Consider the following 21,514-nt stretch of genomic DNA (forward strand, 5'->3'; position numbering starts at 1 on the left):
AATAGACATGCACACTAATGCAGCAAACATGTAAGCAGTGTGGAGGCATTTAAAAGAGTCTGTGAAAGATGAAAAATCATTACAAGCACTGACAGCGAGAGACTGTTTAGTACTGCATCTCATGTTTCTGATGAGAAGGGGTGGTTATTGCTGGTTACTGTAAGATGATTGAAATCACGAAATGTCCTTATACAAATTAGTAAATAAACTGCAGAATGTTGTTCTGTAATACATCTATTCTGACAGCTCGGCACAAGCTTGAGGTGATATCTGCCTGTCAGTTGCTTAGTAACATTTTTAAGGTTTTTTTTTTTTAGGCATGTGACTGTGTGATAGGTGCAACAAACATCAATAAATCTGCTATTGTCAACAAAAAGCACTCTTCCTGTGGGTTTCTGCCAAAATAAAATTAATTTTACGTCGATGAAGTTCTTGCTTTTTCTCAGCTTTTAAGGTAAACTGTGCTTTGTTGGTATAATGTCTGCTAGAATGTTAAAAAATGTTCAGAATTAAAGGTGCACTAAGCAATATTTGAAAAACTCTTTTAAATCACAGATAGAGATAGACTACAGATAGAGAGAGATGGCAGAAAAAAAAAATTTAAAAAAAAGGGGGCAAAATATCTGAGAAACAGGCAAGGCAAGAGGTAGGACCCGTGTAAAGAATTTTCATTTCAGTGCATCCCTAAACACCACTGTTTAAAAATTTGAAGTCGGTAAAAGTACAGTAAAAAAAAACAGTAATGGTATTAGTCTTGCTGACCCAAACTTTTGATAGTGTATTGGGTGAATAAAAAGGTTGGCTGTACTACACAGCGTTACAGAGCGTTCTGACATACAGATACTGTCCTCGGTGCCTCAGCTCTCACCTGGTATGTGTGCAGAATTTCCAAGAAGGATTTGTAGACCTCTGGCTGGCCCTGAAAGCGGTTCTTGATTTTGTTCACGTAGTTTATAGCGTGGTTGAACTCCACAGGCTGGTTGTTCTGCAGCGGGGTTGAACCGGCAGTGCTGCTGCTGATGGGAGTGTGGGACTGGACCGAGGGCGAGCGCGGGGAGGCATACGAGGGAATGGACGGATTAGGCTGGCTGGTTGGGGTAAGTGCAGGAGACTGCATTGGCTGTGGAAAATAAAATTAATTTAGACAACTTTACAAATCTACAACCCAAATATGTGCAGAGGGTAAAACATCTCAAGTTTTACCTTGCTGATCTTGGCAGGGGTTGGCTGGCTAGGGATGACCAAGGCTGCAGTGCTGGTGGGAGCTGCTGTTTGGGTCTGGTGCTGTGCTGGCTGGGTTATGGGAAGGTTTTGAACAGAGATACCATGTGGGGTGATGTGGTGGATCTGGCCGGGAGTGGTCACATTAACCAGATCATTGGTCTGAACCTCAATCTTGTAGCCAGGAGGCAGGAAGGTGTTGAAGCCCATGATGAGGTCTGGATGGCCCTTGAAGAGCTGGGAGACTCTGCTGATCACACCTGGTGTATCAATGCTGACAACACAAGGACAGTACATTTATGGTATTTGATTTACAGTATCCTTGAGTTCAAGAAAACATGACCATAAAAGTGCTTGCAAAAAAAGCACTGTATGGATATTCTCTTAAATTCTTAACACCGAGTATTAAAGATTTGCAATTAAAACCACTCCATTAAAACATTTGTAATCATGTTATTATTTAATTTTAACATGATAATTAAGTTTAGTGTTTGTATACTTTATACTCTAGAAATTCAATGCTGAAAATTACAAAATCTCCCATTTACTAACACAGAACGATTACTGGCCATTCAAAATCTAACCAACAGCGGCAATGGCATGCATGGCGATTTGTGACCCTTTCTTACATCTATGTGCATATTGATTAGACTTTCTAGGACCTATTTTATGGCCCTATGAAAAGTTTTATTTTTTTCCTAAATTCCGTTTTATTTTTTTCTTTCTGTTTTAATTTTTCTGGACTCTTTTTTAATGTTTAAATTAAATTTTATTTAATTAAAAATCACCTATGAAATATTTAATTTTTTTCTCACATTATTTGTTACCAAATTCTGTTTAAGCATGTCTAATTATTTTAATGCATAAAAACAACTCAATTTATAAAAGCATTTGTTTTTTTGTTTTTTTTACAATAGCCCTATTTTATACCTCTTATTTTTCTGGTTATCAAATTAATGCATAAAACATTCATTTTTCTTTCAATCAAAAGAAAGTTAAATTCTTTATTTTTGGCAACCAATGGTTTTGGACAAAACATGGACGAAATGGCCTCTTGTGTGATTATTCTTTTTTTTAAAAAAAGTTTACATTTTTGTAGTAGAAGTAGTAGCAGTTGTAGTAGTAGTAGTAGTAGTAGTTGTTGTTGTAGTATAAGGTATATTCTACTGTACCACAGTAATATATTCCTGACAATTTCTTCAAGTTAAACCGAGCTTTTATTTTGATGGCTTGCCATGAGGGCCTTTTAAGTTTGTGTGTATATGATATGACAAAAGTTTTACTCAAATGAAACTGCAAAATGCTCATGAAGTGACTCCCAGAGCAGTTCTGTGGATGTTGTTCATGTATTTATGTCCACATTTGGTGAGACGGCAGATGCTGAAAACACCCAAGGGCCGGTTGCACCAGTTGTACCGGACACCTGGTTGTAAGACTAGGCTGGATGTAAAATATGCTTTAAGTTGTGCGTAGATTTAATACCTGTTGCACAATCTATGCATAGTGCTACGTCTGAGACTAAATCTTATGCCTAGTCAAAGGTAGGTGTAAAGTGAAAAGTCATGACTTGCTCGTATATTATTAGTTTTTTAGGATTCATGTATGTTAATTATTACTGCAGACGTGAATTGTAGTAATGTTTATGTTCTTTTCAGGCAAGATATGTGATATCAATCACAAAGCTTGGTGTAGCTGCTGCCTACAGTAATTGACCTAACACAAAATTATCTGTAGGCTATGTAATTATGCAGTGAAATATTATGATTCGGGATTATAAAAAAAAAAAAAAAAAAAAAATGTACCATTTGTCATCTTGCTTGGTATAAATGCTTTAATGCTGTCAAACAATTAATCGTGATTAACTGCATCCAAAATAAAAGTTTTTGTTTACATAATATATGAGTGTGTTCTGTGTATATTTATTATGTATATATAAAATACACACACATGCATGTAAATGTTTAAGAAAAATATGTTGATGTATTAAATATATTTATATAAAATATAATAATATAAATATATAAATTTATATACATGTAAATATTTTCAAAATGTGTTTATTTATACATAAACACAGTTTTCATACATATATTATGTAAACAAAAACTTTTATTTTGGATGCGATTAATCACGATTAATTGTTTGACAGCACTAAAATGCTAGGAAATATTTCACATCTTTAAAGGGCCAATTCACCCAAAAATGAAAATTTTATGTTTATCTGCTTACCCCCAGGGCATCCAAGATGTAAGCGACTTTGTTTCTTCAGTAGAACACAAACAAAGATTTTGAACTTAAACCATTTTTATGCTAAAAATTAAAAAAAGTCCAGTACACTTCTGTATAAGACTGGGCGATATGAGCAAAAATTCATATCTCGTATTTTTTGGCTGATTTGAGGTATATGGTAGCCTATATATCTCTGTATTTTGCATTTGGATTAAACAAATAAATTGAATGTAAGCATGTAGGCATATATTATGTGCAAAAAAAGGGTTAATATCACATTACATTCTAACAGTGTAACATTGCAATCTAAAAACAAAATCCTTTTAAAGTAGAAGTTACTAAACTAAAAATGAAAATAATAAAAAGCACAGACTAATTGTGTAGAAAGGCTATTTTGATTACCCCGTTACAATTTACAGTTAGTGCTATCATACAAATACACTTACTTTTAGGTTTAAAATTCTACATGTCACATTTATTGTGCAACTACAAATATTTCAGCAAAATGTATATTTTAGTCAGAGTTACTGCGCTCCTAATTCATTGCGCTCAGTCTGTTTGGCACGCATGCGTGTGGTGGCGCTCGTTCTAAATGAAGTCTGTGGAGTTTATCGTAGAATCGCAAAGCAAAAGCTCATGCACTTCTGATAGCAAAAGGAAATATTAACATTGCTTTTTTTTTACATTTACTGATGGAGAATATACCTGTGAAATGCAAGTTATGCATTAAGGAAAACAGCACATCTCCAACACATTATACAGCGCATCTGTCAGCCTCACATGCAGCCTTTCTGTCAGAGCATCTGACGGGGCGAGCGTGAGCCGCTTTTAACTGAAACTATAGGCTACTAGGAGAGAAATTATTTAAATAAAAAAATATATATATATTTGATTGGTTGAACTCTTCATCTTTTTCTGTTGCTTGTTTTGAATACTGCGCATGGACAGAGGCGTCACTGGATTTTTGCATACTTTAGAGTGACAAATCGTACCAGCGTACTTTGAGGTCAACATGCGTAGCAGCTACGCAAAATGCATACAGGTTGGCAGGTCTGTGTTTGAAATAGCCCAGTTCTGTTCATAAAGTTTATAAAAAAAAATATATAAATAAATAAAATAACAGTGGCTTTTGGAACACTAGTGTGCAAACTTTTTTCTTACCACATGACAAGCCAATAACATGGTTGTCAGCATTAAAAGTTATGATTGCTGCTTTTTGAGGTGCAAATTTTGTTTGAGATGAAAATAACAGCACGTTTTCATCAGTTATTTTACCTACAGATCGATGCTTTTCTTACAGATTTCTGCTCATTCGAAATCGGATACAGATAAAGGAGCACTGTATTACATTTGTTTGAATGCATTATTGAGAGAGCGACTGTGTGCAAATAAGTGTTGTAGTACTTGTTTAAAAATGAAAATATCTATATCTAGAAGGAACAAACAAATTCCTTGAGAACTATAACTTCCTGCTCATGTCCACTGCCATCATCATAGACTTCACATTCTTTCTGATTTGAGTGATCCCTCTCTATCAAGCTATAGCTAAATATGTTTAACATGTGAATTCTTGCTAAATATGCAGTTATATTACAGGCTGTTGGCATGAATTGTACTCGTGATTGTAGCAAGTGAAAACCATGACGCTCTGACTTTTAAAAAAATCTGCTCCTCACCCCAGTCAAAATCACACCGCTCCACTCCGCTCACATCCTTGATTGTGAGTAACTGTTGCTGTCATGACAGATCTATTTCAGAACCAGCCACTATTAAAATAATCTGGCTGCAGGCGCGGGCCAGATATTATTGCTGGCGGGCCAGTTTTGGCACTTCATACATCACTCAGGCATATGATCAGCTAGAGACAAAAAAAAAAAAAAAAAAAAAAAAAAAAAGGAAAATCTGACCACGCCCCAAGCCACGCCCCCAGCATTCAATATTCAAAATATATATTTCAGCACATTAAAAGATATATCTTATATTGTAAAAATGCATCCTGTCCTGTAAAAAATAAAAAGCAGCATTTAATAATCATGACAACAATATAATAATATATTATAATAAAGTACTATAATATATTACAGTAAAGTATAAAGAATTGGTATTATTATTAAAGTACCTGCCAAAAGTTTAGAAACATTACAATTATTAATGATTTTGAAATAACTATCTTCTGCTCATCAAGGCTGAATTTATTTGATCAAAATAAAGTCAATGTATAAATATATATATATATATATATATATATATATATATATATATATATATATATATATATATATATATAGTGAAATATAACAAATACAAAAAAAAAGGTTTACATTTTAACATATTATATAATGTAATGTTATTCCTGTGATGCAAAGCAGAATCTTCTTCATCACTACTCCAGTTTTCAGTGTCACATGATCTTGTAGAAATCATTACAATTTATTTGTCTCTCATGAAACATTTCTGAATATTATCAATGTTGAAAATATTGCTGCTTCATATTTTGTGTGGAAATGATGATGCACTTCATTTTTCAGGATTTTTTTTTATAAATATGAAGTTTAATGAACAGCATTTATTTGCATTTGTCAAATATATTAATTAAATTTGTTAATGCATTTATTAAATATAAATCACTTTAAATGTCTTTACTCACTTTTTGTCACTTTCATAAATGATGAATAAAATTATTAATTTCTCTCAGATTGTTTTCTGAAGATCATGAGACACAAACTTTGTAAATAACAACAGATTTATAAACATTTCTAATGACGAATGTTGCGTTCCCAAATGCAAATCAAAGCGGCTCAAACCAAGCGCAGCACTAACAGTGAATCAAAACCAAAAACAATCACAATCACATCCCTGATCACTACACTGCAAAAAATTTATAATGTGACTGTGATCTCATCTGAGAAATGACTGGCTGAGAAAATAACAAATAAAGTACTGCACACAGGTATGATTACTGTTCTTTCAAAATAAATGAAGAATTACTCTCTTCAATGCTTGGCCTACTGGCACAAACAATTCCTCTCCTCAATCACTGACAAAGAAAGAGGGACCAGAGCACTAAAGCAGCCACAAGCACAAACAAAGACAGGTTAAGTGTCTCTCTCAGCTACCTTGGCCGAGGATAAAGTCCCAAGGGCACTCACCAAAACTAGACCAACCCATTCGAGGTGTGGAGCTAGACCGAACTAGAAGGGACAGAAACAAAACAAGCCCCAAGAACAAAAAAAAACTAACAAAAACAAAACTCACACTGACCTTTGAGACTTGAACTCCTTCATGATATCCAGGAAGTCATTGTAGACCTGTGGCTGATTGCCAAACTGAAGTTTAACTTGATCCAAATAGGAAAGAGCATCTTCAACCTGAAATGACATGCATTTCAGTTCTCAATCCATCTAAATTAATGCAGATAATTCCCATGCTCTTCTAAACTGATCTCTTACCTTGAGCCTTTGAAACTGCTGCTGACCCAGTGTTGGGGCAGGGGCAGGGGCAGGGGTAGGGGTAGCATGAGAGTGACCCTGGCCCACAGGCTGGACAGCTGGCCCATGATGATGAGGCCCACTGTGTACAGCTGAACTGCTGGTATGTCCATGTCCACCAGAACTTTGGGCCATTGACAACTGGTAGAGCAGAAGGAGAAATGGTTAATTATCAGGACTGCTTACATAAAGTGAAATGTCATTTCCCTTTAACACTATGTGATGAATTCTCATTCTTACAAGTTTCAATATATACCAAAATGTGCTTTAAATAAATTAAATGCACATAGCTTTACTAAATTTGTCAGCTTTTGGGCCAAAAGGAACACTTTATGTTAAAAAAAAAAACAAAAAAACACTCGCTCATAGCAAGGTTCCTGCAGCTTTTGACCAATGAATTTCTGTGAATTTTCCAATCATTCATAATTACTGGATAAGTGCTTTTTTTATTTCTTTACAGAAATTGCACTCACAAACCACAATTTCTTACCAGTTAAATCTTTAAAAAGCAGAGTGTAACTCAAAACACACACACACACACACACACACACACACACACACCAAAACTGTTAGAACACCTGACAGATCTGAAAATATTGACTTTTTGGCCTACAAAGCATGATTTCATTTCATAATGTTCATGAAACATGCAGATGGTTACTCTGAGCACAACAAATATCAGATAAAGTGAGTCGTACTGTTTTTATCCACTTTTAACTTCATTATTTGGTATGTCCACCTTTTGCAGCAATTACAGCAGTACATCTCTCTGGCATAGTGTCAATATATTTCCTAAATACTTCAACATTAATGTTATCCCATGCCTTCTGCAACTCAAGCCAAAGTGTTTCCTTTGAATGTACAATAGATCTGTTCAGTTTATTTTCCAACTTGACCCAAATTTGCTCGATACAGTTGAGGTCCGGACTATGGGGGACCAGTCAATCATATTCAATGTTGCAGCAGATTCCTTCTGTCACAGGTAGTTCTGGCAATAGTTCATTTTATGGGTATTGTAGAAGCCAATTCAACAAAAACAACCGAAACTTCTTAAATATTCCAAGTGTTCTTAAAATGTTGTCCAATGTATATACATATATTCAGTATATATATTCTTGTAAATAAAGTTAACGCTCTATTATTTTATATTTATGTTTATTTATAATATTTAATACATAAAAACAAAGAAATATTTATCAAAATAATGCAAAACTGTTGATGAATTTGTACCTGATAGGTCTGTGAGACGGAGTACTGCAGGCTGGACGATGGCTGCATGTTGTCTGGTGCAGTCTCGTATAGGGTGGAGGCAGAGCTGAGGACCCGGTGCTGAAAGCTGTCCACACCCCCGGGGAGCTGCCGCTGAGAGCCGATCACTGTGTCCTGATCCTCCAAGCACCGCTTCATTATGTACTCATGCTCCTCACTGCGGCGGAATCTACAACAAACAAATAGCAAATATTCAAATGAAAGTTATCGCTAAATATGCATACACTCCCAGACAAAAAGTTGGACACATTTGACTGAATTCATGTTTCTTATGATCTAAAACAGTCTGGAACAACATGGGGGTGAGTAAAATACCAAAGGTTTGGGGTAACTATTTCTTTAAAAACCAAAACATTATCTAAAGAAATTAGTTTTGTAGACAAATACATGTATTCACATATAAATCGACGAAACTAATAAGAATTCTTTTAACGGTTGAATTATTTTGTTATGAGCGTTCCCATTACTCACAAGAGACTGCAACAAAACTTTAAACAATGTTACAGTTTTCTATGAACCTGTGTAAGCGGAGAGTGGTGTGTAGACAGCTACACTGTAAGGAAAACATGCTAGGGCTTGTGTGCCGCTTCATTTTAATTTGAATGGCTAAAGTCTGTTTTATCCAAGCAGACAGTTTCGCATCATCTGAATCTGTGAGTGTGTGTGTGTCAGGCCTGAGACTACATGACCCACACACTTCACAACACACTGTAATGCACAGTAAAACTTGATCGGATACATGCATTAAATATGTACGTATGCATGTTTACTAATGTTCTGGACCAATAAAAAAAGCAATAAAACCAATAAAAGATTCCTGTACAAAAACTGCGGTAAAGTTAGTTTGACATTCATTAGACATTCGGTTTTATACAAATTAAACTCTTTGAGCCTGTTATATTTTGAGCCCAAACTAAACCAGACAGACATATATATATATATGCTCTTTACGGTACACAAGGCTTAATTCCTAGAAAAAAAATTAACCATATGGGCCGTTTCATAGTCAACGCATCTGTACGCATACGCGTCCCCAAGACTACGCATTGTTACGCTTCGGCCGCATTATGCGTCGGTGCGTAGCCAAATGTGTCGTCCTAGTTTTTGATACGCGACGCGCCGATGCACGCAATACTATGCGTTGTCGGTGGGGGCGACATTGCAAGTATTGTACATTAATTCAAGTATATTATGTTTACAGAAGAAGAAGGTTTGAATACAATGGCGGGCGAAGAGGAAAAATTATGCGAGCTTATATGTATAACATACCACCGCTATCTCTGCGCTGCCTTTGTTGCCGCCGATGTAAAATCAGCAATAGAATGCACTCCTCTTCAGTTGTCATTGTGATCGGAATATCACGCGACCCGACTCTACTAATATCACCCGACTCTACTACCCCCTGTTTCGTGAGCGGTGTATTGCATACACGCATCGCCCGTGATGCTTGCGTCCACTGTTTAGACTATGAAAGGGAGCGCGTCGTTCGCGTCGCTCGCATTGCTTGCTCGCGTGGACTATGTATGGGCCCTATAAATTAAACAATTTAACTACATGACATTATACTATAAAACCAATACTAAATTGTTCAGAAAAACATCCCTATTATAGCACAATGCTCTGTTTTTGGATTTACCATTTTGTGTGTTTAATAATAATTTCACAAATTTTAATGTATGCAATAATATAAATCCATTAAACGACAACACCATTTGATCTAAAGGTATCAAACCAACTGTAAAAATCTCTACATTTTATTTCCTGTAATGCACAAGGCTTTTTTTTCTAATTATGCCTGCATTGTTTTTATATATGGTACAGAAACCATATTTTTGATATGTTTAACATACTTCACCTACTTTAATTACACTCTGACACCATTTGAGATAAAAGGTATCAAACCATCTGTAAATTATTCAGAATATTAATTCCCTGTAATGCACAAGGCTTTGTTTTACAGATTATGTCTTTATAGTTTTTATATACAGTACTGAAACCATATTTGTCATGTTTTATATACTGTACCTGCTTAAATTAAGATTGACACCATTTGAGATAAAAGTATCAAACTAACTGTAAAATATTCAGAATATTATTCCCTGTAATACAGAAGGCTTGTTTTTTTTTCACATTATGCTTCTATTGTTTTCATTTACAGTACTGACATCATATTTTTGATAGGGTTAATATACTGTACCTACTTAAATTCAAGTCTGAAGGTATCAAACCAACTGTAAATTACTCTGAATATTCTTCTGCATGATGCACAAGGCAGATTTCTTTATATACAGTACTGAATCTTGAATTTTTTTTTTTTAGACAGACCTGGAACCCATTTAAATCCATTAAACTTGGGACACCACTTCAGCTAAAGGAATCAAACCAACTGTAAATTACTCTGAATATTATTCTGACTGATGCACAAGGCTTATTTGTCCTGATTGTTAATCTGATGTGTATGTTTCTGGCTGTGCCAGAGACTCCCAGGAGTAGGCTGGTTGACAACCGAGAACAGGTTGAGTACCCCATAAGGACGGACCAACCAGTGACAACAAATGCAAATGAAATTCAGACTACGAATTTAAGATGCATATGCGGCAAGGTTTGTAAAAACCCACATGGTCTAAAGATACATCAGACCAGGATGAAATGTCTGAGGAAGGAGCCAATAGTGCAACGCACGGGGTTCAACCCTGGTGAGACGCAGGAGGAGCACCCTAAAGTGGAATCACCCTACAGTGCCCAGTACCTCCAGGCACCAGAAGCCCCAGTCTCAGGTAGAGTAAAATAACAAGTACGAGTGAAATGGCCCGCATGATGGCCCAAGATGGAGTGGCAGCAGTTTGGAGATGTTGTTACCCAGATAACGTCAAACATTTGAAAAGGTGGTGCGGACAGTCACATTCAAGTCCTGACTGCAGTCATTGTAAGTCATGGAGCTGAACGGTCAGTCAAGAGGAGAAAATCATCAAGACCCCATACATTAAGAACCGGAGAGGAGAGAGAATTCCCCAACTGTGACAGGAGCTCCGTATTCTTTAAAAGCATTACAAGACTGCACAGGAGGAGGAGAAGCCACCACTTATCGAGCTCCGCAACATCAATAGAAAGAAACTCCTTACCTTGAGAAGAGCAGAGTGGCAAACGAGACGGGGAAGGGAGAGAGCCCCGCAGCGGGTGAAATTTATTGCCAACCCCTTTGGCTTCACAAAAGAGCTGCTTGAAAGCAAACTCAGTGGACAGCTCACATGCTCCAAGGAGGAAGTAGACCACTTCCTTTATGACACCTTGCGTGATCCCAATAGGGAGCTGGACCTGGAACAGCAAAAGGCCCTTCTTGAGCCACCAGCCCTGAAGGTTGAATTCAACATGAGGAAGCCAAGCTGGATAGAAATCCAGGAGGTGGTGAGGGCAGCGAGATCCACTTCAGCCCCAGGACCAAGTGGCGTGCCCTATACTGTTTATAAGTGCTGCCCAGATCTGCTGCGATTGCTCTGGAAACTCTTGCGGACGATATGGAGAAGGGGAATTATTGCAAGCCAGTGGAGATATGCTGAAGGTGTGTGGATACCAAAGGAAGAGAATTCCACTAACACTGAGCAAATTAGGTCCATCTCGTTGCTCAGTGTTGAGGGAAAATTCTTCTTCAGTGTTCTGTCCAGCATGACTGACTTCCTGCTTAAGAATGATTACATTGATACATCAGTGCAGAAAGGAGGGACTCCCGGGATGCCTGGCTGTCTTGAGCAAGAAGTAATCACCCAGCTGATCAGAGAAGCACGGTTGAACAGAGGAGACCTGGTTGTGCTGTGGCTCGACTTGACCAATGCATATGCGTCCATACCACACAAGTTGGTATAGACTGCACTGAACCAGCTCCATGTCCCCAGTAAGATCACGGACTTCATCCTGGACTATTATAACAACTACAGGTTGAGAGTCTCTTCTGGGTCTGTAACATCAAGTTGGCATTGGCTGGAGAAGGGTATCATTACTGGATGCACAATTTCAGTAATCCTCTTTGCACTGGCCATGAACATGGTTGCCAAAGCTGTTGAGGTGGAGTGCAGTGGCCTGCTGTCCAAGTTTGGGGTGCGCCAACCACCGATAAGAGCTCGAATGGATGACCTCACAGTATCGTCATCTTCAGTTTTGGGCAGCAGATGGATCCTTCAAGTCCTGGAGAGGCTCATCAAGTGGGCAAGAATGATCTCCAAGCCTGCCAAATCTAGATCACTTTTCCTGAAGAAAAGCAAAGTCATAGACAAGTTCCACTTCATGTTGGAGGACACCCCAATTCCAACCATTAATGAGAAGCCAGTGAAGAGTCTCAGAAAGCTCTTTGACCACAGCCTCTGAGATACAGCCACTATCCAGTCATCCATCAGTGGGCTTGAGACATAGCTCAAAAAGGTTGATAAATCTGGTTTGCCTGGAAAGTTCAAGTGCTGGATATACCAGCATGGCATCCTGCCACAGATTCTATGGCCTCTGCTGGTATATGAACTCACGATTTTCATCACTGATCTAATGGAGAGGAAAGTTAGTAGCCATCTCCGCAGATGGCTCGGTCTACCTCGCAGCTTGAGTACTACAGCTCTGTATGGGAAGAGTAACCTCATGCAGCTCCCTTTCAGCAGCATTACAGAGGAGTTAATGGTCTCCCCCACCAGAGAAGCAATGCAGTATAGAGACTCCATGACCCCAAACTGGCAAAAAGTGGAAAGCCTCAAGGGAGCTGGAGGCAGCAGAGTCTAGGCTAAGGCAAAAGGCCGTGGTGGGGGCAGTGGCTTGGGAAAGAGCAGGGTTCGGCAGTTTCCCAATGCCAAACTACAGCCAAGCACGGGTCAAGGAAAGGCGATACCTTGTGCAGGACGAAGCAAGGGAAACAGTGGAGGAAATCCGCATGAGTAAAGTGGCAGGCATGAGGCAACAAGGGGCATGGATTAGATGGGAAGGTACAATAGAATGGAGGCTTACATGGTCTGACATCTGGCAAGCAGAGCCACAGTGCATGAAGTTCTTAATCAATGCTGTTTATGATGTCTTGCCAAGCCCAGCGAACCTCCGGCTCTGGGGCAAGTCAGATACCCCTTCCTGCTCCCTCTGCAATAGAAAAGGGTCACTAGAACACATCCTGAGTTGCTGCCCAAAGGCTCTTGGGGATGGCCGCTATCGCTGGCGGCTTGACCATGTTCTAAAGGTAGTAGCTGAGAGTGTATCCCTGGCCATTGCAAGTAGCAAGCACCATCATCAAGTTAGTAAGGAAATACGCTTTGTGAAGGAAGGAGAGCAGCCAACACAGCAGCACAAAGCTCCAGCAATTTTTAACAAATTTTGTGTAATATTTATTCAAATTACAAGATTTTACAAAATAAATAATCTAGGTCATGTATTAAGTTCATACATATTTTATTATGAACAACTACTATTAACAATATCTATGAAATTATACTTTTTCTTATTGTTGTCACACTGAAGCAATGTGATTTTCATAGTAGTGCACCCTTTAAGCTCACCTTAAAATAATATGAAATCTTTAAAAAAAAATGGAACAGTTTAAAACCACAGACCAGCAATAATCTGTCAATTTAAAATATTATGGATGTAAAAGTACTAGCCAATAATGCCTATGAAGTAATATATTAGCGTAGCACAAAATCTTATACAGATGGTCAGCTAACTGTGTTCTGTAGCATCTGCGCTATGCTGCTAAAACTATCTTTTGGATCTAATGTAATTATTTCCCACATCCAAGATACAGGTTATTATCTGCAGAAGTCTAAACATTGATCTCTTAATTTAACAATAAGTAGTGAAAAAAAGGCACATTTAAGGTGCTACTCTTTTGGTGAAAGTTTTCAGACAGCTTTCAAAATGACCACCAGACAGTGTGAACACATAGAGACCCATATCTCAGTGTGCAATGATCTGATTGACTTGAAATTACAGGAGGTATGTAGTAACAAACACATCAATTTGTTAAGACATCAAGTATGATAATACATTATTTTTTCTTTTTATAATCTGAGCTCAAATATAGAAGTATGCTTAATGGGTACGTGAGCTTAATAGGTACGTGCTACATCAAAAACCAATAACCAATCACGTCAAGGGATCGATTCCTATCACTAGCATGCAAATTATACCAATACCAGCACAAAACCAAAAATACATTAGAGCAAAAGACCCATGAAGCTGTGGTTTAACATTAATTTAGAACCGCTAACTTGAATTATAACCCGTGGCAGCAGTGTAAAAGTAGCCTGGAGTCAGACCCACCTCTCCCGCACTGGCGTCTGCACTTCACACGCGTATGCTCACGGGCGCGAATTAAGAATCACAAACGGCTGTATTCGAATCTTCAAGGCATTTTAGTACACAACATCATCAAGTAAGTAACTTTAACGAATGTTACAGTATGCACTGTAGTTGTCCGCTAGTAAGAACATAGTTTTATCAGTCACAGCCATTGTTTTGCATATACTACAGTTCAGTGGATCAGGAGGTGCTGGCTGGTGTGACTGAGTGGAGGCAGGACTAATTTGCATATTCATAGATCAGCGTATAGTAAATGAGGCAAGGGTGTTGAGTTATATTCAAGCTATTTTAAGGCATGAGAAAATTATTTTCACAAGAAAAAAAACATTTAAATATATCATTTTGATGATCAAAGATAAGTTTTAAGGGATAAAATATTTGACTACAGGGGGACTTTAAGTAGGTACATTATATAAAACATGAAAAATATGGTTCAGTACTGTATATAAAAACAATAAAGCCATAATCTAAAAAACAAAGCCTTGTGCATTATAAGGAATAACTTTCTGAATATTTTATAGTTAGTTAGATATCTTTATCTCAAACGTGTCAGACTTTAAAGTAGGCACAGTATATTAAACATCAAATATATGGTGTCAGTGCTGTATATAAAAACAATACAAGCATAATATGAAAAAACAAGCCTTGTGCATTATATGGAATAATATTCTGAATATTTTACAGTTGGTTTGATACCTTTATCTCAAATGGTGTCAGAGTTTAATTAAAGTAGGTACAGTATATTAAACATATGAAAAGTATGGTTTCCGTACTGTATATAAAAACAATAAAGACCTAATCTGAAAAACAATGCCTTGTGCATTATAGCGAAAAAATATTCAGAATAATTTACAGATGGTTTGATACCTTTATCTCAAACGGTGTCAGAGTTTAATTAAAGTAGGTACAGTGTGTTAAACATATCAAAAATATGGTTTGTGTACCATATATAAAAACAATACAGGCATAATCAGGCCTTGTGCATTACAGGAAATAAAATGTAGAGATTTTTACAGTTGGTTGGATACCTTTAGATCAAATGGTGTTGCTGTTAGATGTATTTATATTATTGCATACATTAAAAGTTGTAAAGTTATTAGAAAACACATAAAATTGTAATTCCAAAAACGGAGCATTGTGCAATAACAGGGATGTTTTTCTGAACATTTTAGTATTGGTTTTATGGTATAATGTCGTGTAGTTAAATTGTTTAATTAATTTATATGCTTTTTTTCTTTCTTCTAGAAATGAAGCCTTGTGCACCGTAAAGGGCAGATATTCATGCCTATCTGGGTTAGTTTGTGCTCCAAATATAACAGGAGCAAATAGTTTAATTGGTATAAAACCGAATGTCTAATGAATGTCAAACGTCAAACTAACTTTACCGCAGTCTGAAACTCTATGAGGCGTAAAAAGAGGCGGCGAGCAGTAACCGCCTCTGTCCGATGCAGAGTTCAGACCAACACAAACTGATCACACCAAAATAAAAACACGATCCGATCACTATCTCTTCCCTAGTCGATTAAAATCGGCAAATAACATTTTATAACCAACCAAACAACGAGAACATGCGATAACACAGTTTGGTTAGCACTCGATGTTGCCAAGTGTATCTAGCTACAAATCAGGAAGTCCTACTGAACGGTTTCTACCGGTAAACACACAACTGCTCAGGGATCAAAGCAGCACTGTTATACGAAGACACCAATGAGCCAGTACCGATCACTGACAGGTCAAAGGCAGAAAATGATAGTTAGACCTTCGGGATGAGCAGCTGATCAACACAGCAGAGATTAAAAACCTTGTGTAGCTATTCAGGCTAAGTTAAGTGCGGCTAGCTAGCGCCTCGATAAATAACGTTACTCTTATATAATCACTAGCTTGACATGCATCACTTAAAAAAAAACAAAAACAAAACAGATTTAATGTCGCTATCTTTGAATTACACGTCACCCGGGTGATTCACTGGCCATTTGGAGAGGATAGCTGTTTTCGCGTCATTAACTGTGAGAGTTAGCTACTTTTAGCCTGAATGAAGCACTGCGACGACGACAGCTAGCGAGCGTCCGCTAGCACGCAGAGCCAACTCACCCCGCAACACACTCCGGATCACTTCTTTCTGCTCCGCCGAGAAATTAAAGCCGATGAAGCCTGGTAACTGCGCTCTCAAACGCTGAATCGTGTAAGGTTCGGATGTGAACGGCAAATTAAAATACACGTAAGCACCATTCACTCAAGGCGCCAGACCTCAAATTGCATGCTAGGTTGCTAATTGGCTAACATGGGAAAACAACCGAAGCAGGAGGATCCTCTCGATCAGGGGCGTGTTCTTGGAGGAGGCGGTACCAACAAACTCCAACCGAGGACAGCGATTGGCGGAGCTCTGGTGAAATTCGAATATATCCAGTTTCTGCAGGATTTAACCTCCCGCCTTCTCTGACAAAAGGAATAGTAGTGGGGATTTTGATTCATCTCAGTGACTCGATTCTTTTGAATCCTTTCACTAAGGATTCACACAGACCTGTTCGCTGTTGCATTCAGTGATTTCTTTTGCAGGTTACATTGGTTATGGTTCATTGCAATTGCATTTTTCCCTACTTTGTAGCAGTGTTGTGGAGTAACTAGTAACATGTAACGGAATTACATAATTTAATTATAAAATCAATGTAACTGTAATCTGTACTAGAACCATAGACTGTATAAAAAACATGGACGTGTCCATGACGTCACCGGTAGGTTTTTAGAAGAGCGTTTCTGAAGCTCAAAGTTGGCGGATCTGGCCATCGTCATCTTGGCAGCGCGTCACTGCCATAGACAGTAAAAGAAATGGACACAGCGACCCCATTGGAACTCAATTGAGACAAGTGAAGCCCATTTTTAGCGATTTTTAGCACTTCCGTTTCTGACGCACAGACTCAAACTAAGCTTGATGACGTCAGTAACCTGTCTGACTGATGTAAATCTTCTAGTAACTGTGCGTGCAAACTGCCATCGTTAATCTTGCAGAGACGGCGAGCTTGCGCGGGGAGTTCTTTGGCCTGAGTGAGCAGGAGTAAGTATTCTGATTAATTATTTTGTATAGTATTTTTAAAATGTAACGCCAGTACGCCATATCTCTTGATGTCTCCCCGATTGCCTGCGAGCTTCTCCTCCTGTCTGTACGGTAATTTCTCTACTGTGCGACAGAGAGTCGAGTGGTTATGACGCAATCGTTAGCCTATTTTTACAAAAACTGTTTCTACGGGGCCATAATGTAACGTAGAAGGTAATGGAGCCCTTTATACATTGTCGTGTATCTTTAGAAATAAATAATGGACAAATGGAGTCTTTAAAAACGCCTCAGATGTAAAGTTATTCGCTGTCAAAGTGATGCCAAAATGAATGGGAGTCAATGGGATGCTAACGCAAGTGAAGTTCTGCTACAAGATGGCGGCACGCGGCCGACTTCAACTTCCGGTCGACTTCCTTGCCCCCTGGTCACTGCCATAGACTGTATAAAAATGGACGTATTGTCTGTGACGTCACCCGTAGACTCCTGAAGAGCGTTTTTGAAGCTCAAAGTGTGCAGAGCAGACAGTCGCCATCTTGGCAGCGCGTCACCGTGCAATTCTCCCTGATAATCGCAAATGGGCAAAGAGGCGGGAGCTCGTTGCTGAAGCCACGGCCACCTAGCTCTACGGCAGTGTCAGCAGCAGCAATCCACCTGTCACTCAAGTGGCCACGCCCTTAATTATAAAGAACTTTAAGGCTTAATATAATTTAAACGGATGAGTTATAAAAAAAATTCACCCCCCTCGCACTGTGTGTTCACACCGCCACTGTCAAGAGCGTCAAAGTGGCCGGAAGTCATTCATTTTCAATGTGAGCCGGCGTCGAGCAGCGGCGAGGAGTGTCGAGGAGAGTTGAAATCAGGGCAACTTTATGGTAATGAGCTATGACGCGGTTCGGCAGCAACCAATCAGAACGTAGAAGTCCATCGCTTGAGAGGATTCCAGAAAATGCAGCTCCGACCACATTAGTACCCAAGCAAAATATAGGACAGGATGATTATTGCTGTGGCGGGTTTGCAATAATCTATGATGTGTCCCTGCTTGCGTACAGGGACATAAAAAAATTAAATAAAAATGATACGTGGACGTCATCCACAACAATATTTAATGAGGTTAACTTATAACGTTACCCTCATTGTAGTTAGTCTGCACAAGTCTGCACAAGTCTGGCCTTAGGGGCCATTCACATATCGCATATTTTGCGTGCTCAAGTTCATTATTTCAAATGTAGATGCCCGGCAGGCATGCTTATATTGCAAGCGACGTGCACTTGGAGTGACGCGCTAATTGTTTTCCAGGCATATCCGCACCATATCGAGATAAAATCAATTCAACTTTTCAGAATACCGCAAGCACACTGCGGGTCATGTGACAAGAACCAACCAATCAGCTTCATCCTTTCCCATAACAACACTGAAATCTCAGCCAAAATGAAGGAACAGCTGATCATAGCTGTACAGGGAGAGACATTTTTAATAAAAAATTTAGTTGCAGAGCTACTGCAAGCAATTTTAAGTGCTGCGAATCCATTTATCCTTTGCTGAAACTTCCGCGCCTGGAGAGTGGAGGTCATGGTTGCTTAGCAACCGCAGACGCCTCTGGAGCGCAAGCGCCCAAACGCTTTGGAAAAAAGCAGAAAGCTGTGCGCCTAGCGTTTTCCATGCGTTTTTAGGCACGACATTTGAACGGCCCCTGATTTGTGGCGGCATATATATTCAAATTCATTCTCTGCCCACAGGAGGCGCTGTTGGAGTGGTTTCCCTGGTAACAGCTGTACACAAAGCAGCGCTCCTCTCACAAACAATGTTTTATCAGACATTACTTGCAAGATAAAATGAAAATGACATCCAATTCTCTGAAGATTTTCTGGTTCCTATCAGAAATACAGTGATATAAAAACACCTGCACTCAATGTATGGGAAACACTGTAGTCTCATATTTGAAGTGTAAATTCTGCAGATTATCATTGTCCAGTATTGTACTGACTAGACGTTACAGCAGCACTTCTTCTTTGTCGTTGTCTTGTCTGATGCACTCAACCAAGCATTCTTCTAACCACGACCTCGCCCCTCCCCACCCCCCAACCATTCGATTTCCATGGGAATTATTGTAATGATATTCTAATGGGCTGCTTTGTGACATCACAGAAACCCGGAAACAATGCTGTAGTTCAAACGAGCTTTTCAATGTAGTTCTTGAAAACAGATTTTTTAAAAAACGAAATATCTCCCGTTGGAGTGGATTTTGAGATTTGTAACTTTGTAGATCTTTTTTTATGCCCAAACATACACACTACACACTGACTAAAATTGAAAAAGCATAACAGGACCCCTTTAATTCAAGAGATGAAGGATTTTGAAAGTCTGACAGTAACTTAATCAGTGTTGAGGCTAACCCTGCCTGATTTAAATGTTTCAAAATTATTAACAGTTGACTACATTAATAAATAAAAAAGAAAATATTTAGAAATGTAATAAAATGTAATCAGTTACATTACTTTGATAAAGTAATTAAAATCCATGGTTTCTAAAAGATTTAAAAATAAATAAAACATATTGTAAGCAGGAAAAATGGGCAAGTGATTTTGATAAGGGCCACGACTGGGTCAGAGCATCTCCAAAACATGTTAAAGAAAACTGGTACAGCTAAACCAGTTGGGGTTGCCAGTGGGGGGACTAGTTCACCACAGATGTCCGGTCAGAGACATAAAGATGCAGTTTTAAGTCCTTGATGCATTTAACAACTCCATACAACAATGTAAGTGCAGACATTACATTGGTGTTTCCATCTGTGTGTGGTGTTTGTTCATCTAACATACGCACTCAACACCAACACTTGAGAAAACCTCGAGTCCATTTGCTTTCACCTACTCTGTGCGGGCTATTTCTACCAAATGCTAATCACTGCCACCTGCTGGAAATGGGCGGAGCATAGTCTCTTTAGGTTGCTGCGTTGACAGCACATTCAAATACTGGCTGATCGCCAGAACACTTCAAAATAAAAGCTTATTTACAGCGGGCCTTTTTAACAGCCGCCCTCAGATTTCTAAAGAATGAGGAAATCTGTACATTATAAAAAGGCAAGTCAAAATTTCAGTCTGGTATCGCAGGTAGCTGTACAACCTTTGCCACAGGTCGCACATAAGACTTGTCCTTAACTTTCACTTCAACAGTCCAGATTCTATTGTCAAACCCAGGGAATACTTGAGAGATCTGACCAATGGGCCATAGGGCCCTGTGAAATTGAGGGTCCACAATCATAACAGTAGTTCCCACCTTGATATCGGGTGACTCTCGCTGCCACTTGCTGCTAGTCTGAAGACCAGGCAAATAGAACTTGATAAACCACTTCCAAAAGTGATCTGCTATAATTTGGCTATGACGCCAACGACGTCGACTCAATAGTTCACTTTGGGGGTACATCACTTGAGGAAGGGATGAATCAGGCCGCCCCATAAGGAGCTAATTAGGAGTAATAGGATCTGGATCAGAGGCATTGGATGATGTATAGCCCAGGGGTTTAGAATTTAGAATCCCTTCAATCTCGATGAGCACAGTTTGAAGGGTTTCCTCTGGTATTGGTTGAGTTCCCAGAGTGACCTGTAGAGCCTGTTTCAGGTAACGAATTTCCCTTTACCAACACCCACCGAAATGTGGGGCATGAGTTGGGTTGAAACGAAAGATAATATGCTGACTGGCAATTTGTTCCTGAAGCTCCGGAACTAGTTCAGCATATGTCTGATGCAGCTCCTTTTCGCCTCCTTTAAAATTAGTACCTTGATCACATAAAACCTCAAAAGGTTTCCCACGTCTGGGTATAAATCGTCTGAGGGCATCAGGAAGGAGTCTGTGTCAAGTCTCGGGAGAAGATCAATATACACAGCACGTGTAGTCATGCACTTGAATAGAATACCCCAGCGCTTCTCACTTCTACATC

General features: G+C 38.8%; 1 protein-coding gene and 1 pseudogene across 1 annotated transcript in view; one reads left to right on the forward strand and one right to left on the reverse strand.

The window, feature by feature from the left end:
* The window catches only part of LOC109067632 (paired amphipathic helix protein Sin3a-like), a 38,135-nt gene extending 21,277 nt beyond the window's left edge, over positions 1-16,858 (reverse strand). Inside the window, exons 1-6 of the mRNA XM_042728169.1 lie at positions 16,620-16,858; positions 8,169-8,376; positions 6,900-7,079; positions 6,712-6,818; positions 1,204-1,495; positions 869-1,120 (exon numbers count right to left, since the gene is read on the reverse strand). Coding sequence (XP_042584103.1) covers positions 869-1,120; positions 1,204-1,495; positions 6,712-6,818; positions 6,900-7,079; positions 8,169-8,345 — 1,008 coding nt within the window. The 5' untranslated portion in view covers positions 8,346-8,376; positions 16,620-16,858. The remainder of the gene's footprint in view (positions 1-868; positions 1,121-1,203; positions 1,496-6,711; positions 6,819-6,899; positions 7,080-8,168; positions 8,377-16,619) is intronic.
* On the forward strand, positions 10,852-14,751 carry LOC109067631 (annotated as a pseudogene).
* Positions 16,859-21,514: the final 4,656 nt, after the last annotated feature.

This window comes from Cyprinus carpio, chromosome B7 (assembly GCF_018340385.1).
Source record: "Cyprinus carpio isolate SPL01 chromosome B7, ASM1834038v1, whole genome shotgun sequence".
Classification (NCBI taxonomy): Eukaryota; Metazoa; Chordata; class Actinopteri; order Cypriniformes; family Cyprinidae; genus Cyprinus; species Cyprinus carpio.